Source organism: Tasmannia lanceolata, unplaced genomic scaffold, assembly GCF_043159265.1.
Source record: "Tasmannia lanceolata isolate RefF3 unplaced genomic scaffold, GAP_Taslan_0.1 ptg000012l, whole genome shotgun sequence".
Taxonomy (NCBI): Eukaryota; Viridiplantae; Streptophyta; class Magnoliopsida; order Canellales; family Winteraceae; genus Tasmannia; species Tasmannia lanceolata.
The window spans coordinates 40,986,674-41,005,687 of record NW_027518689.1 but is presented as its reverse complement, the minus strand read 5'-3'; the positions used below and the strand labels follow the sequence as shown (position 1 = coordinate 41,005,687).

The 19,014-nt window shown below is 36.7% G+C and overlaps 1 protein-coding gene across 2 annotated transcripts in view; it reads right to left on the bottom strand.

Moving 5' to 3' along the window:
• Positions 1 to 323: 323 nt before the first annotated feature.
• Positions 324 to 19,014, bottom strand: part of LOC143888229 (transportin-1-like) — a 57,898-nt gene continuing 39,207 nt past the window's right edge. The window contains exons 19-29 of one of the 2 annotated variants that reach the window (XM_077392587.1): positions 14,443 to 14,526; positions 13,665 to 13,772; positions 9,796 to 9,897; positions 9,618 to 9,680; positions 9,463 to 9,537; positions 4,754 to 4,825; positions 4,530 to 4,654; positions 3,147 to 3,198; positions 2,340 to 2,408; positions 2,174 to 2,233; positions 324 to 1,112 (exon numbers count right to left, since the gene is read on the bottom strand). In XM_077392587.1, the coding sequence (XP_077248702.1) occupies positions 1,026 to 1,112; positions 2,174 to 2,233; positions 2,340 to 2,408; positions 3,147 to 3,198; positions 4,530 to 4,654; positions 4,754 to 4,825; positions 9,463 to 9,537; positions 9,618 to 9,680; positions 9,796 to 9,897; positions 13,665 to 13,772; positions 14,443 to 14,526 (897 nt within the window). In that variant the 3' untranslated portion in view covers positions 324 to 1,025. Of the gene's footprint in view, positions 1,113 to 2,173; positions 2,234 to 2,339; positions 2,409 to 3,146; positions 3,199 to 4,529; positions 4,655 to 4,753; positions 4,826 to 9,431; positions 9,538 to 9,617; positions 9,681 to 9,795; positions 9,898 to 13,664; positions 13,773 to 14,442; positions 14,527 to 19,014 lie in introns of those variants that run through there. The other variant, XR_013254509.1, reaches the window with a different exon arrangement.

The following is a 19,014-nucleotide window of genomic DNA, read 5'->3' as shown; positions in this document are numbered from 1 at the left end:
CATTTATAACGGCATTAAAACTATAAAAGTAAAGAAATAGTAAATGCAACTAGGCGAGTGGATCCAATGGGGGAGCGGCGCCCTTCAGTTTTGCAGTCTCACTAAGAATATCCTTATTTTCAGAGAGTTTAGAAAAAAGAGGTCCCAGAACCAAGCATACAACACACTTTATGACTCCATACATGTGATAGCCCGCAAGATCAATGGTCTGGATCAATTTCTGGTTTATGACTCATACATCAACTAGAAAATCTCAACCATCGGATTTAGACAATCAAATAACTGACATTACCTACCATGAAGAAAGTGTAGATCACGATCCATCTAAGAACTGGGCTATGGATTTGATAATGAGAGATTGTACTAATAGATGTGTGAGATTACAATCCAAAAATACATAATTAAATATATTTTATATGCTTGCTTAAGCATCCCCAAGGACCACAAATACATCAACTTAAACTCAACAGACCCATATCCCACACTACACAACATAGGAGCAAACAACTCCATGTTCACAATGGCAGTAAAAAAATAATGAAACCCCAACCCAAAGAAAAACAGTCCACTAACACTATAAAGACAGAAAACAGAACTGAAGAAAATGGTGGAAGATAATTTTTATGACTACGGAATAAATACTCAGAGGGTTCAAACGATCTTGATCGGTCGTGCTTGAAAAAATTGCACTCCTGACCCATATCAATCTCCACTCGAACTCGGTTACTTTAGGCATCATATATCAATCGATACTAAATCAACAAGGTGAGAAATTTGGCAGCAGTGCAGATGGGAGATGCTGCTATACTGAACTCTGCAAACAAATTTCATCCTTGCTTGGAGCTCCACAGTCGGCTTTTGCCTTTACTCAAAGAAATTATGGGAGCCCCGCCGCCTACCTTCATCTCAAGATGCACAAATGGAAACACCCACGATGCAAAAGTATATAGCTCCGAAGCAAGCACCCAGATTGGAGTTGACGACCACCAACAGCGTGAAGATTTTTTTAAATTTATTGGACGTGATTACACTTGATACTTTGATGATAACTTCTCCCACACAGTTGGCTCCAAAGCAGACATGCATTGTTCCCATGCTCCATTCCTCAACATCTGTTTCAGCCATCGTGTTGAAAACTCTCACAGAGAACATTATATATATATATATATATATATATATATATATATATATATATATATATATATATATATAGAGAGAGAGAGAGAGAGAGAGAGACATGAAAAAAGTGTTCCTAAGCTATAGCTCGGATAAGCTTATCTAAGCTATAGCTCAAAACCACATGTGGCCCCACATTTTTTGGGGGATCCAAAGCATTCATTTGGAAGGCCGGTGTGTACCAAAAATCAGCCCTATATATATATATATATATATATATATATATATATATATATATATGAGGAATATGTTCGTGCCCTCAAGCTCTATTAAGGAATGGTGCGCTTGAGTGCACCAATCACATGGGTCCCACAATTTCTGTGAGGATCCAAACCATTCATTTGCAAGGGCCTATCATAGATAGGGTGTGTACCAAAAATCAGCTCCATTGAATCATCCTAACCCCTCCAAAAGTGGAGGGCAAAAATGGGCAGATTTGTGGTCTGTCCATTTTGCTCTCCACAAATGGATGGGTTAGGATGATCCTATGGAGCTGATTTTTTGTACACACCCTATCTATGTAAGGCCCTTTCTAGTGAATGCTTTGGATCATCCTAACAATGTGGGCCTCAATGGTTTTTGAGCTCAAGCTCACGATTATGTTCCAATGCTCAAGCTCACAATCCTTTTCCTCTATATATATATATATATATATATATATATATATATATATATATATATATATATGAGGAAACTGTTGGTGAGAAAGTTTATATATATATTTATTTTTATTTTTAAAGATTATCAGAAAGTTTGCACAAATACACAGGCATGGACAAAGATGCTGTAGAGGGAACAAAGACGTGGAACCATTGTTTTAGATTTTGGTTGGGACCGAAATCTGAAATTTTCGGATTTCAGTTTGGATTTCGGCCGAAATTTGGTCATTTTGACCGAAATTGTAAAAATTTTGGCCGAAATGACAGGAATTTGAAAAAAAATATCGGTTTCGGTCACTAAACCGAAATTTAAATCCATGTGTGGAACAAAGAAGTACCTGTTTATACCCATTCAACACCTGGCAAACATCATTGTGTAGATCTTCACTCCTTATTTCCTAATAAATCAACATAAAATCAGTGGCCCTGCTTAAAAAGAGCAAAAAAGATAATTGTAGATTTCCAATCATCATAGTTTGGAGCTAGAAGAAACGTCATTCTTACATGCCAACTAGCTACGGCTTTGCAGAGGTAAACAAGTGAGCTCAGAGCACCTGATGGGTTTGTTCTCACCTGCAAAAGTTGTTGACCTTGTAAGCATTTAAATTACCAATGTAGGTAAACTGAAGCACCCAGAAAAGCATGTGCTTACGATGCAATAAAACAGACTTTTTCCCATAAAATTTTCACTCGGCCTCTAGTGCCAGACACTAGAGAAGATGGCTACAAGAACAAAATCTTGGGACCTCTTTGGATACCTCAAAATTACTTGCATTTTATCTTACATGCAAATGGGTTTGCAGTTAAATATGTTTTTTTTTTTTTTGATAGGTAAGCTGGGATCGAACCTGCGAACTCAAGGTTAAGAAACAAAGCCTCAACCATTGAGCTACAGGCCCAACCCCACAGGTACATATCATTATTTGCAAATAACTGTTATAATAGTCCTAGAAATGCTATAGTTAATGGCTTCTGAAGAGGCCTGAATGTCCACCTACAAATAAGATTAACAAAAAATAATCTTATTTACAAATAAGATTAACCAAAAACAATCTTATTTACAAATAAGAACTAAATTTGATGGCATCCAACCAAGCCCTTATTGTCTTATGTCATATGATTTAATTAATTTAAGTATTTCTATTTATCTAGATATGCTATTTTACATCTAGACGAAATAATGCATTTTATAATAAAAATTGCTTTAAACATTATCATATTTACTGTATAGGAATGTCACTATGTCAGACTTTTGGGTCTGTGCCTGAAAATAACCCAGGTGTCAGTGTCCATGTTACATAGCATGCGTACCATTGCACAAAGACCCCGAAATGCATCCTCTTTCTCAACATCATCACGTATCCTGCACATGTGATCACTAGTCAGAAACTTTTGAAGAAATAAGCCTACGGTTATTAAAAAAAGCCGACTGATGACTTATATTTATAAGTAGACACAACATAATTTGTAGCATAAATGTTATGGCCCTATTCGTTTGAGATTATGACAACCGATGATGAGCTACCAAACCAATTATTGGACTCAAATTAAATTCCAGTAATCAGTTTAGTGCCTCACCATCAGTTATCATAATCTCAAACAAACAAGGCCGAAGGAGTTAAAGAGCTCAAAAGTGTCCAAGGCTTGCCTAAGTTCTTCTCTGATAATCTGTTCAGTTACTAACGCCTCAAGAATGACGGTGAATAGCAGACCTCTATCTAATATGGGAATAAGGAGTTACCGATTTAGAGGACATATTCTACTCCATGGACAATTTAATATAATTTCTCACTGAAATCCAGATTAAAGCTTCAAGAAGAACAAATAAATGAAATGTACATAAGGGAAAAATGAAGAAACTTTACATACAATGCCTCTTCTTCATACAACTAAAAACCAGTGTCAATTGTCAGAAGGCCCATCAAACTCAGCCATAGAGATAACTGGAAAGGTACGGTACAAAAAGTGGTACTTTCCAACTAATAATTCGTTAATTACTTTAGGATACAAGATGGAATACACACTACTTAAATTTTCTTGCCTCTTTGATTGCTGGCAAGTGGCAGCAATGTAAACACCTCCTCTCATGTACAATAAAACAAGCCTATAGTTGTAACTTGTCGAAATGAAATAGTATGTAATGAAATGGCAAGTCGTGGAGGCTATCTTGATTCCCTATTTCTCTATTTTCATTTGTGTGACTTGCTTTCTAATACTTTCTTCATACTTCTTTAAGACAGGTTGATTATGCAACTACTGTCAATTGGGCCCCTAGAAACCCAAAGCCATGATTCATGGATCAATTGATTTAACCACTAATAGAATGATAATGCTTAATTGTTGCAACTCTATCCCACAAGTAAAGAAAACATCTCACATGCCATCATAAATGTGTCGTGCGATAGCAATCAAACATACCCTTATTTATCTACAAATAGCTTATTTTTTTGGTTTGAGATATATTAGAAAATCAGTTTGTACTAAAATAAAAAGAATGAGGATTTTTCTTTTGGTAGATAAGATAGGATTGAATACTGCATGAATTACACAACTTCAAGTTTCAACCTTCCATAATCTCTAAAATTGCTATCATAGATTAGGGCCTCGTTGGAAACTTTTTCAAACATGTTTAAATAACTGATGTTAACATAAAAAAGGCATTCATCTTCAATAGTAGATATATACTTATCTTACATGCATAAAGCAGTACACCATGATTGCATGAAATGTTCCATATGTGGCGATACAAGCTCTGGGCAGACCCACCCAAGTCTTCCAAGAGTGATGGCACTATTTTCTAAGAGTGACTTGTTGAGGCCCTGTACAGTATAAGGAAACACAAATGAAGAAAATGCAGAAGCAAAGAAAAAAAGAAAAGCAAATACGAATAGATTGCAGCAAAAGAAAACGTGGATCACCTCTGCATTTTGAAGGATTGGGACTAAGCACGAGATAACAGTCAACACAATGGGAGAAACTTCTTGATGAAACTGAAATTTGGAGGTTAAAAATCATGATCAGAATCCCAACTTTCACGGGTACAACAGAAAAGGTACTTGCACACATGGTATAATCTTAAATCCAAAGAGTGAAATGGATGACCACCAGCGTGAAGCTGTAACCACATAATAGCTCTCAGACATCATGCAGTAAAAAACAATATGAAGCAAAACAGATATCATGCACAGGAACTGTAAGATGAATCTAAAATGGCACAAAATTCAATAATTTAGGGCCTCTTCGGTCTAAAGATCTAACCCCTAAACACTACAAGAGATTTGAGCGTGATTAAAAGTAAAAGAAAACAGAAAGTCGGAAAAATGGTATAGAATAACTTCATAGCTGTCTTCCTGCCAAATATGTTGGAACTTGGAAGTCTGCCAAGTTGCTATTCTTACATTTTCATGATTACCAGAGTAAGCAAAGGTAATTAAATAAACAATAGAGAGATGCAATGCTGAAATAACTAATGGTATGGAACTATCGTGTAAGAGAAGAACAAAGTATATGAATTCCATAAAATAAAAAAAGGGCGGCCCAGTGCACAAGGCTCCCACCATTACGGGGTCTGGGGACGGGGCTAGATGTACGCAGCCTTACAACTGCTTTGCAAAGAGGCTGTTTCCGTGACTCGATCCCATGACCACCAGGTCACAATGGAGCAACCTTACCGTTGCGCCAAGGCTCGCTCCCATGAGTTCTATAAAATAATTGAACATAAATGATATCCTAAGCATAACATATCATGCCTAGATATGGAAATAGATACATTCAAGGACAGAGGAAAGGGAATTCAGTATGAAATTTCCCAAAATTGCAAGAGACACGGATACAGATATTTCATACCACGAGATAAGACATGAGACATGTTTAAATAAAATACCACAAAAGTCGGGCACAATATGTTGGGCCTCTACAAGTATCTGGGCATTAGAATATAACATAGAAAACGAGCTAACTGCATAACTCAAACAATACATATAAGGGTCCCTTTCTTTCGACGTAAAAATGGACATAAAATTTGTTCTATGTTCATTTTTACAACATAAAACAAAGTTTACGTCCATTTTTACGTCGAAAGAAACAGAGCCCAAGTGAAAACCATAAAAAAAAAACCCTAAACAATAGAGTTTTCATAAATACAGTATATATAATAAGCTAACCACGTCTCGTGAAAACCATAAAAAACTAAACATTAAAGTTTTCATAAATACATTATAGTTAATAAGCTAACCATGTCTCTCAAGTCAACCACCATAAATACAATATATAAAAGACAGACTAAATCAATCTATACAAGGATGTTCTTCTTTTGAAGAAAAGGCAAAACAACAGAAGATAAATAGAAAATTCTACATCCCTGCTAGAGACTAAAAGATCTATCATATATATGGGAAATGCTAAATCTCACTTTTGGGTTGGAATGAGAAATTAATGAGGGTGAAAACTAACGAGGGGAGCTGATAGTCCAAGCGTTTTGGCTTTGGCAGTGTGAATTCTCACTCGTCAAGTTTTGGCATCTACTGGTTTAGTGGTGATGTGCAACCTATTGAAGTAAGAGCCATTCTAGAAGAGGGTTAATTCGGAGAGCTTCAATCAACCAAAGTTGGATTGAAGGAGCCCTTAATATTTAATTGGCTAAAGAAGATTCCCATCCTCCTTGGGTGTTCATGCAACATTTCAAAATAGAGAATTTGTTGAGCAGTATGAAGGTATCTGATTGTGGCCATTTTAAGTGCAACTTGCAGAATGGGCCGGGGATGGAGATGGACCCGCCCCGTTTTACTATGCAAGCCATTATCAATATCCTCTTATTTTAGTATTGTTTTAGTGTTTTTTAAGTTAACAGTAAATATTTTTTTATGCTAGTGATATTGGCACTACCATATTTTGATAAGTGCGCAAATACGGCTTGTCTTTTTCTTTTTTTGAGGTGTTAAAAAGCTTTTTTGAGGTGAGGATTTTTGTGTGAGGCGAGGATGGGGATTAAGTATTCCCCGCGGGGCGGGGCGGGGACGGGGAATGCAACATCCGGCCTGCCCTGCCCCGCCCCGTTGCCAGCCCTAGGCGCAGGCATTCTTGGGGCTTTGAATTACTTATGGGGTTGTCAATGCGAAACTAAGAGAAAGGGAAGCGAGGAAGAAAAAGGACAGAAGAGGAAGATGTAGGAGAGAAGAGAAAGATGACGAGCAAAAAAAACCCTGATCAGAGCCATGCAAGATCGACCCCACAAATGAGATAGGATCCATATGAAGGTTCCCCCACCAACGTCGCTAATCATTTGTTTGGGGACTGCCAAAACAATGCTACCAGTTGCCAAACCAAGCCAACACTACCTATTGTGGATGCCTCAAGGTTCAATGCCATCCCAAGAAACATGTGGTTCTTTTTTTCTTTTTTAAACAATGTCAATTTTATTAAAAATAAAAAATCATATCAGAGAGAAGAGCGAGCCACAATGCTATCAGTTGCCACTTGCCAAACCAAGCCGTCACTATCCATTGTGGATGCCTCAAGGTTCAATGCCATCCCAAGAAACATGTGGTTTCTTTTTTTAAAAAAACATGTCAAGTTTATTAAAAACAATCATATTAGACTGAAGATTTAGCAACCAAGAGGACAATAAATCATATACAGAACATTAGGCCGATGTCAGGCCATCTCATACATCAGGGATATATGAGTATGCGACTGTAACTCCAAACCATTACAGCCTATGCCATGTTTTACAAAAACAGCAACTTTTGAATTCCCCTCCCTAAAAAAGAGTAAGAGAAGTGTTTACTTCAGACCTTCTAGCATTAATTCTATTTTTATGAGCTTGGACAGATATCACACAGGCAGAACTTTTCCAGCCATCTAATTACCAAAGATTGAATCCCATTCTATCTGAACTTTAAAATTCTATATATCATTGGAGAAGCTTTATACCATTTCATAATGCCAAAACCTTTCTCTCTATAGCATCAGGTCGTGCACTGAGCCATCACCTTACTTCATGTCTTACATATTCTCCTCTCATATATATGGGAAATGATGTTTCCACACCCTTTCCCAGCATTTCCATCCCTTTCCTGAAAAATATTTTTTTCGAAAAACAGTAGAAATACCCTTCCAATCTGTCATCCTCACTCCACACGGAATCCCTCTCCACATCCTCCCCACAAACCCAAAACCATACGAATATTAAAAAAAATGCAGCTCTCTCAAGTTGTCTGCCAGCTTCAAAGAGTAGAAACTCTCGTGGAAACCGACCTCTCTGTGCCATCCTAATAAATCTAACTGTCAGAAAATCGTCCCAGGCCCCATCGGAAATTCTGAGATTAAAATGCCTCCACTATCGACACTCAATATTCTGATAACATGAATCAGAAACTTCGCAGACATGCAAGGATTGGATAGCTTTCCCACTCATAGAAACTCAATGTTCCAAAGCAATTACACAATGACATAAAATCCATTTGTGGTAACGCCCAACTTCAATAGTGCAAAACCAGCACCCATTATATAATCAACAAATAAAAAATGTGTGGGTAGACAAAGAACATGTTTCTAGCCCTCTGTCTCACTCATGGAAGTTGACGGAGAGATTGGTATAAAGCAAAACATGAAAGAAAGCACCAAGAGAATGGCAAGGAGAAGAGTAGATCTGCGCTCATATCTATCCTACAAAAAGCAGATGGTGGGATGAAGACTTTTAAACCAGTTCAAGGTTCCTATATTGCATACTTATTTCCTATGATTTGGCCGACACTTCGAATTTATTGCCGACTCACGTGTCCGACACGACACGCATGTCCACACTCCTTTGGACACTTTTACTTGTATTGCTAGAAGTGTTAGACTTAATGTGGCTGTGTGGACCTTTTTTGTACCGTGTCAAGTGTAACATTCTGTTTTTTTTATTGAAATTGTGTTTACCTCATTTAGGCAACTCGTATCCATGTCGAAACTGGACACACGAATCCATATCCACAAATCATGATCACATATACTTTCTATTTTAGCTGCGTCTCCATTTCTAAAGTTTGGGGGTTTGCCGTGTCCGTGTCCACAAATCATAGCTTATTTCAGAAATTGTAAGCCAGAAATGAAAGTAAACAGTTCCAGTTTCAGTATCATACTAACCCCTCACCTCATCTCTAAAAAAAAAAAAAAAAACCTCTCCTCATGAGTATTCTGCAGAGGCTATTGACCCATACATGTCTAAAAGTGTCATGTCTTTTTTATGAGTGTCCAAGTGCGCCCCAAGTGTTGGCTCGACAAAAAAACGGAAAGTAGAACTGTCCAAGCAACACCACATGGGAGGACAATTCAATCCTAATTGGGTAAAATCTTGGTTGAGATAGCTTCCAGAAAACTTTTAAAATGCCCACAACATAGGTTTCAGAAGTTCTCATTAGATAGGCAAGGAGAAGAGTAGATCTCAGCTCATATCTATCCTATAAAAAGCGAATGCTGAGATGGAGGCTTTTTATCCAGTTCAAGGTTGGGTGCATCTTATATTGCATGCTTATTTCAGAAATTGTAATCCAGAAAACAAATTATACAGTTCAAGTTTTAGCAGCATTTAAGACAGCATGGATGCCAGTTTACATGGACTAAAGATATCAAATGATGAACTGGCCTTAATTGCTAGCTCTCCAATCGCCCAACATGCATTATTTGCCACTGAAACACTCTCCTTTACGCCAGGAGTATTCTGCAGAGGAAAATGTATGAAAGGAATCAGAGCACCACATATTATGCTTTTCTTTTTCATTGAAAATGAACTTTTCTTACCAGCTGTTTGGCTGCAACACTAAGAAATTCAGATAAATGAGGACGCAGATGTACAGGACAGACCTGGTTGTAAATCATCACATCACAAGATATATCATATACCTCAAACATGAAGAGAACCAAAGGCACAAGAAAAGTTTAAGTTTTGAATAGACAATGCTTTCAAATTTCAACTCACTCTTGCAAGGTCCCCAAGAAGTGCAAGGGCACTTTGTCGTACATCAACAGCATCATTCCCACAACATTGCAAAAGCAAGTCCCTCAAATTGCTTTGTGCAACCTACACATGAATATTCATCAAAACATATGACCCTCATTTGTCTGCATGCATGTAGAAGTGACTGAAAATCACTTTAATGGCTGAACTACTATCATGAAAAACTGAATTTTCGGCCAAAAAAAAGTATTATTTAATAATTTCGTATTTCGGACGAAATTTAAAACCATGACTACCATATGGCCAGATATGACTGGGTCAAAGACATCCATCTGACTGCATTCTATAGATAAATGACATCTACTGGAAGAATATCCATTAAACACACGCCGTTTCAAAATACAATAATAAAGAATAAATAAAACCTAATAACATGTGCAACAGTAAAAACATAACGATGTACTGGTGTGAAGGCATTCATATTAGCGTATTGTAGCTATAGTTTTCTACATAGCCTTTTGAGAGTTGGCACATTAAACAGAACACATGTTTGAGCACATGCATAGAGTTGGCACATTAAACAGAACACATATTTGAGCACATGCATAGAGTTGGCACATTAAACCTGAATAAAAAACGATAGTGGCATGCTATACAGAGCATTTCAGAAAAAACCCAACATTATGGGAGCAAGAACTTCCAGTTAGTGCAGTAATCAGAAAAACCAAATCAAGAGGTTAAGCTTTTTGTTGAGCTAGCATAAAGATTTTCACCAGGTATATAAGTATGAGGAAACAATATACGTTCACAAAAAGCCGGGATTGTTTGCTATATTCAAAGCTTTTCAAACCTCCTTTACATCATGGCTTCCCAAAGTACACCTTTAAGAAATTTCAACTTAATCTTCCCATTTCAACCTGAGTCAGAATGTCTAGTGGCAAGAAAAGGTCCTGTTTGTAAAGGACCAATAAATCAGAGACTGAAGGAACATTCTCAAAATACACTGATTATAAACGAAGTCATTAAAAAATATGGGGATGTCAAAAAATTCTCTGTTAAGTTGCTTCCATCCACAGGCATAGAGGATGGCTTTCCTAAATTTAAGAGTTAAGACAATAAAAGTTCTTCCACTGATGAATTTATGAGAGCTGCTAGGAAGACAAGCCCATGACAGGGAGCTTCCACTAACCAACAATACATTAAATCCCATTCTTAAATAACAAAAACAACACTACATCTTAGATAAGATGACAAATACACCCATATTTAAAACTTTGACCTCACATCCCTTTTCGACTCAAGCCCTCTGTTCTCATTGTTTATTCTAGCATAGTTAATCTCATAGTTTAGCATTCCAAAGTCTCAATCACCCTTACCTTTCATTAAGCTGACCCTTTTTTGCCCGTTAATGCTCCCCCCATTTATCTTTCCTATGTGAATTCCCATTTGCAGAACATTTTCCACCCCCACACAATTTCAAGTATCTTGGCCTTGTCCTTTCTCAAGTGTATCAGATAACTAGCTGACCCTTTTTCGCCTGTTAATGCTCCCCCCGTTTATCTTTCCTATGTTCATTCCCATTTGCAGAACATTTTATGTCCCCACACAATTTAAACTATGTTGGCCTTGTCCTTTCTCAAGTGTATCAGATAACTTTACAGACAATGACCTTGATTCCTCCAATGACATGGACCAACCATCTTCCAGTCTCCATTTTTAGTTTAGTGGTATGGACCTAATTGGGGTAACCACCAAGTTGAAGGGACAGGAGTCTTTTAATGCATTCCTCGCATGAGCTACTCGCTTCATTAGACACCTACTCGACCTTTTCTTCACCTACATCACCGCTATCAAAATCTCCTAATGTGCATGTCGGCTACCATTCCTATCAGGAATGCAGAAGTTATAGTTTAGTTCCTACTACATATACCTTTCAATTCCATGTAGTGGGACACTAGATCCTCCTCAGTACGACGAATTGGTATGAGAGTAGTACCATTGCCAACAATAGTAGCAAATTGGGCTTTAGCAACACCCTCAAGGACCTCCATGTCACATCGATTCCTAGACCTGGCCTCACAGTTGTTTATTTTACTACTTGAGTGAGCTTTTAAGTGTGCCAATTTGTTAACTGAATCCACCAAGTTCTACTCAACTCCGCTATTGAAATTGGCAACTCATATAATAGCCACACTTAGGCCACGTTTGGATACTTACAAGATTTAGATTTGGATTTCTCACATTTGCATTTGAGATTTGGAACTGGATCAGATCCTTAGATTTTCAAATCAGCTACAACAGTGAAAAAAATCTGATTTTCGTGTCTGTTTCGCAAGACATTATTTGGAAATCCATATTGTGGCAATTACCTTCACCCTCGCTGCTCCTCGACCTTGCTGCAGCAGCGAGGGGTGACTGATTTATTTTGTATCCAAAACTCAAATCCAAATCCGAATACAAATACAAAAACATGAGGTGTCCAAACATGGCCTTAGAGATTGCCAAGAATTTTGCCACCAAATCGAATTCCCTCCTCTCCAAACATGCTTGAAATTGATTAGCCCATATATGAGGTCTCCCTCTCATCCCTTCCCAGTTTAAATGTTACCTTAATGAGAGTGGGTCTCTAAGCGATAACAGCTCCTTTCCCCTTCCCTGTTGATTGAGACACAATTATTGAAAAGCACTTTTCAGATTCTTAATCCCGACTTTCTCCCCTCTAAGATTCCTTTCCATTTTTCCCAGCGCTATTCTTAAATTCCTCAGAACTCCTCTAGATCAACGCAAGCATCCCTTACACCTTTAAAAATTCCTACTGCCTTATGTTTAAGAGATCTTCCACCTGAGTAATGTGCGTCCATGACCTTAATATAACGCCGACCAATTTCCTTCTTGTCAAATTACCAGATACATTTATAAATCACCTTAGTTTTGATTGACCACCTCCAACTAACTTTTCTGGAAATTACACCAAAGATGTTCAAAAATTTCACGCACAAAAGATGCACCAAGATTCCTCGCATCTCCTCCAAACTTCCATGTTTTTTCCTCGGGAAACTTTGTACTTCAGATCATTCCCCACAACGCAATTACCTCCTTGGGTCCGAAGGGTTCCTCAAAGCCTAACGGATTGTGAGTTCATCCTTTTTTTCCTTCCGACCAACAACAATAAGTTGCATGCCACCTTCATCTTATGTCAATAGATGGGTAGGTACGCATCCCATTCCCCTTTACTTCTCGTGACATTAAATGCCAGATGACATCACTCCCAAATGACAATAACTAATTGGATTTGCAAACGTCATAGTTTTTTGGGTTTTGCTACAATGTTCCTCTAGTGCATCTAGACTTGTACTAAATCAACATCACTTTTGTTTAAAATTCAACAAGCTATTGTGGTTATGCCACAATAAATTTGTTTAATAGATCAATAGATACAAGACTTTCTTTATACATTGTACTTCATGGAAAACTGGTTTTCTAACCAACTAAGCTATTTTATCGTTTCACAAATGAGAGCACTTTAAGTTAAGACTTGCTATAAATGGCAATGTTTTTAGACTTGCTACAAACGGCAACATTTCACAACTCAAAAGTTCAAAAAAAAAATTATTAATTATGTGACCCATACATTGACCTGCTTTTATGCTATTCACATCATTAATTTGAAGCATTGAACTCTACTAATGTCTAGATTCTAGTTCATTGGCAAATAATAGCAACCAATAAAACTTACCTTTGCCACTTCTATTATGTTATTGGCATTCTTTTCCATTTCTTTAGGGTTATTTATGTCATTAATCTAGAGCATTGAGAAATGTGCACTTACACAAAAATTAAGGTAATATAATGCTATATAATGACTAAGAGAACTTTGAAAAAGGGAGTACCAAACTCTCTATCCCACTACCAAGACCTTCCGCAAGCCCAGAGAGCAGGTCCAAAGAGCAGACAATAAATTCTTTATCATATTGAACACCAGCTGCAGAAGGATCAACCTGCGAAGAAGCGTTAATTGTGAAGGTAAACCTAATATAAAAAACTGTCATCAAGCGATAATATCCAGAAGATAGAAGAACTTCTTCATCAAGAGAAATTTGTAGTAACAAATTTCAAGAAAATCTGAGCATCTAGAGGTACCAAACTCTTTTTCACAAGTTTTGCATTATAGGTTAGCTATGATACTGTTAAAGTAGGGATTTGCTAGCGTCCATTGCAGAAGGCATTTCGCAGAGTGTCTGTTACATGAGGGAGCAGCCACATAGGCTCAGATTTTGTCACTCTTTTTCACAAGTTATGCATTAAAGGTTAGCTATGATACAGTTAAAGTAGGGATTTACTAGCGTCCGTCGCAGAAGGCATTTCGCAGAGCGTCTATTGCATGAGGGAGCAACCACATAGGCTCAGATTTTGTCTTATTCATTAAATTCATCTGAGGTGGCTGCTCCCTCATGCAGCAGACGCTCTGCAAAATGCCTTCTGCGATGGACGCTAGCAAATCCTGTTAAAGTAATATGTAGAGAGTAATCTCAAGAAAATCTGGGTAGCGGGGGATACAAATATGGTTTACAGATATATGTTCATAGGTATTGGTGTTATGCAGCTTGTCAACATAGCAATGAAGTAACACTTAATGAGTCTTCTAGAATTCTTCTAGAAAAAAAAAACCTCTGCCAATTGTTGGGTCTTGATGAGGTTGATGCACCTCTGAAATACTGGTTCTGCAAATGGAGAAAATCCAGGACCTAATGCCTGAAACACACACACCCAAAAAAAAAAATCATTCAATTATTAATTTTATAAGACTTCTTCATAACTTCATATTTCAAACAAATGAAACTCACTGAAGAGAACATAATGATTCTAAGAAATAAAAATGATAATTAGCAAAAACAACTAATGCAAGATTGGCAGAAAGAAAAGATATAAGGAATTTGAACAAAAACTGATGTTGCAAGATCCATAACAATCAGAAAGTTCTCGCCACCCAAAATGTAATCTGAAATACTGAAATTAGTCAAACATTTAAAGAAAAGTTGTTTAACAAACGCAAAACAAAAATTCTAGCATCAAGGTTGTCAAAATTGGATGAACTGGAGAAGTATACAAATACAGATTTTACCAGAAGGTCCACACCACCACAATCTTTCATTTTCATTAAAAACTAAAATCAGATCAAAGGTGCAACAATATTCAGCCAGAATGTCCTTTGCACTCAGAAATTAATTCCACCGGCTTAGATTTTCACGTAATAACCGAGAATATATATGACCAAAATCCAGACAGACTTGCATTTTGGTTACACATAGATTCATGCATGAATAGCTAACACTGCAATTTGTTTGTTATCTTCCTGTGAAAATGATGCTGTACACCTTCGTTTTCCTTCTAGTGATCACAAATTAACTAGCATTAAGCCTGCAGAAGCCTTAATAAGCATGGCTTATAACAAATAGTTCTACATCATGGAAGTGGCATTATTTTAAAAATGCATCTTACTAACTTATTGCAATTTATAGTTGTCTTTTGATGGATGTAGGAGCATTGTTTTGAAAATCTTACGATTCACGATTCAAATCAAATTTTATGCATAACAATTTGAATATCATGATTGAATCTTAATTTGCATGAATCTTACGATTTTCGATTATGATTCGTTCATAAATCGTACGATTCATGTGATTTATCCAAATTAAGTTTTATATTAAAAAAAAAGAGAGAGATTTTCTTTCAAAAGATTTCATTTCCTTCATACATTACAAGAAGCCTTCGAAACCCCTCTCATTAGAAGGAAGAAGGCAAAAAAAGTAGGAGTTCGAACGAATCGAACCAGTCAAGCACAAGCACAGTGCATGTGCTTGAAGGCATTACTTACATCGAGGTGGGAGAAGACCATAATGCATCTTACTAACTTATTGCAATTTATAGTTGTCTTTCAATGGATGTAGGAGAATTGTTTTGAACATCTTATGATTCACGATTCAAATCAAATTTTATGTATAACGATTTGAATTTCATGATTGAATCTTAATTTGCACGAATCTTACTATTTTCGATTATGATTCGATCATAAATCGTACGATTCATGTGATTTATCCAAATTAATTTTTATATAAAAAAAAAAGAGAGAGATTTTCTTTCAAAAGATTTCATTTCCTTCATACATTACAAGAAGCCTTCGAAACCCCTCTCATTAGAAGGAAGAAGGGAAAAAAGTAGGAGTTCGAACGAATCGAACCAGTCAAGCACAAGCACAGTGCATGCGCTTGAAGGCATTACTTACATCGAGGTAGGAGAAGACCATAATGACGACAACACCGACAACTCCAGTCTTTTATGATTGATATTTGTCATTTGATGTTTGAGACTTTGAAAATTGATATGAGCTTGTGTCATTTTTTATTTTTAAGAATATTAACCAATATGTATGGTTTTGGTAGATGATTAGTAGGCGTCAAGTTTGTTAGCAAACGATTCATATTACGATATTGAATAACTAATCATGGTAATTTCTAATTTAATTAATGAATTTGGATGAAAAATGAATAAATGGATATTTTTTATTCTTTAAATTGTTTATAATTTTTCAAAGCATCAAAACTTCTTTATCATTTGAGGAAAGTGTTCCTAAGCTATAGCTTATGTGGCCCCACATTTTTTGGGGGATCCAAAGCATTCATTTGGAACGCCCTTCCATGGCTAGGGTATGTACCAAAAATCAGCCCTATAGGATCATCCTAACCCAATCAAAGGTGGAGTGGAAAATGGACAGACACTGTGTCCATGTTTCTACCCATTTTTTCCCTCAACAGATGGCAGGGTTAGAATGATCCTATAGGGCTGATTTTTGGTACACACCCTATCCATGGAAGGGCCTTCCAAATGAATGCTTTGGATCCCCAAAAATGTGGGGCCACATGTGTTTTTGAGCTATAGCTTAGATAAGCTTATCTAAGCTATAGCTTAGGAACACTTTCCTCATATTATTTTATTATGGGAAATGATTTCAGTGCTCCAATGTTTTGATAAACATGCGCTCCCATCTTTGTCGTGTAGTATTTAAAGGGCTGTCAGAGGAATATTACAATTCTCAAAAAGCTCTTAAAGCCCTTTAAATGCTACACGACAAACATGGGAGTGCATGCTTATCAAAACATTGGAGCGCAGAAATCATTTCCCTTTATTATTATTGTTAACTTACCAACTTCTCCAAAAGCTTAAGCTGTTAGAGAAAGGCGTTATTTATCTTTTATACTTTAACACTCCCCCGCACCTGTGGCTCACTTGGCAAACATGTGGCACATGTGGTCCCACTTTGGGACGACCATCGCATGTCGATTTTTGGTATCCGGAAGGTTTGAACTCGAGACCTTTGGCTTTGATAACATGTTAACTTACCAACTTCTCCAAAAGCTTAAGCTGTTGGAGAAAGGCGTTATTTATCTTTTATACTTTAACAATTATTATTATTATTATTATTATTATTATTATTATTATTATTATTATTATTATTATTATTATATTTGAATGAATCTTATGATATACGATACGATTTACTATTCAATCCCTATTACAATTTACGATTCGATTCTGATTTTCAAAATATTGTGTATGAGAGCTTCAAGATCTGAAGCTGGAAACTATGGATCGACAATCTCATCTAAAGATCAAGCCAGGCTTGAATGAAAGATGGCACAACCTCCTGTATGTCACCTAACCTGATGATCAAAATACCTCAAACTAATGATGTCATGAAATTTCATGAAAAAATTGACTTACAGAGAATTTAAATGTAGTAGGAACATCAAAAGGACTTCTTTGTCACCAATATTTTCCACTGAATAAATGATATTCACCATCAATGAGATTGTTGGAATTCTCTAAGAAATTACCTTCCTCATCCGAATATGCATCAAAGACGACCCATCCATCACATTCAGACCCGACATTAAGATAGAGATGGCAGGTTGGACCATTCAACTATGATTTCCCTTCTTCATCATGCTTGGTTCATCATGTTACAGGTAAAACCAAGTAGAATTTCTGCTTAGCTTCTACAGGATACATTGCCAATTCCCAAAATGAGTTTCTAGGGGTCTTCAACTTGCACTCGTAAAATCCAAAGTTATTCCTTGGGCAAAACCACCACATTAACTTGCCTATAGATACATTGAATTTATTCCATCCATCAAAACAGATGATCAGCAACTTTCCATACACTTGGTTTCTTGCTATGGCTCAAGTCAACCATGAAGGCCATACAAGTAAAACACCAGGGAATAGAACTTGCATCTACCAATTTGACATAGTGAAATTTGGAGCGTAGAATGTCTCAACTTCCAGCATAAAAATAAATAAATAAATAAATAAATAGGGCTCAATTATAACCTAAACTTCCTACAAGATCTCTACTATTGATCCAAATCTTTATCCTAGCCCTTGAAACCCACTAAATAGACCTAAAAAGAGTTTCATAATGACTTACTATACCTAGAGCAAAAAAAAATACAAATTAAAGCAGTATCTAGTCATAAAAAGTTTCCAAACTAGAGACTTTCCAGAAACTACTAGAACTAAGTGTGAAATTAATAAAAAAATTATAATTTTCACCACAGAACTGTGTTACTTTTGAGCCAAAATTAAATAAAATCCTGCCAGATCTATAGAAATAGTAGCTGCAACACTCAACAATCATAAAAACTAGGAATAGAATGCTGAAAGTAGACATTGAAGTGACCCGATATGAATGCCGGTTTCAGCACATAAAACATGAATGTCAATTTAAGCCTCCCTATCTCTATTAAAATCTCATATGCTGATAACAAGTCCACGAAGACCAAGTGCATCTCCCATGGAGAAATAGTAGGTATGAACTCGAGTAGAAGATGAGATCAGAAGTGTCATTAGAGTGGCAAATAATTGAAAGCATTTGGGTGTAATACCCTGTCGAAGACATGATAGTATAGGGTTATTCTTGCCAATAGGGGTGAAATAGGTGAAGTATTAGAAGTCCAAGTTACTGATCAAGAGAATTAAGAAATGATTATCACAACGAATGTGTGGTGGAAGAAAACAAAGCAACACAATTGGGGCATCCAACAAAGGGCAATAGATTGGCTCCCTAACTCAGCCCAACACAACATCTACCAAGTGCATCACCACGAATGCATATAAGAAACTCCAAAGAAGAAGATTTTTCCATTCAAGATTCTCAAAATTCCAAAGCACAATCTTTATCAA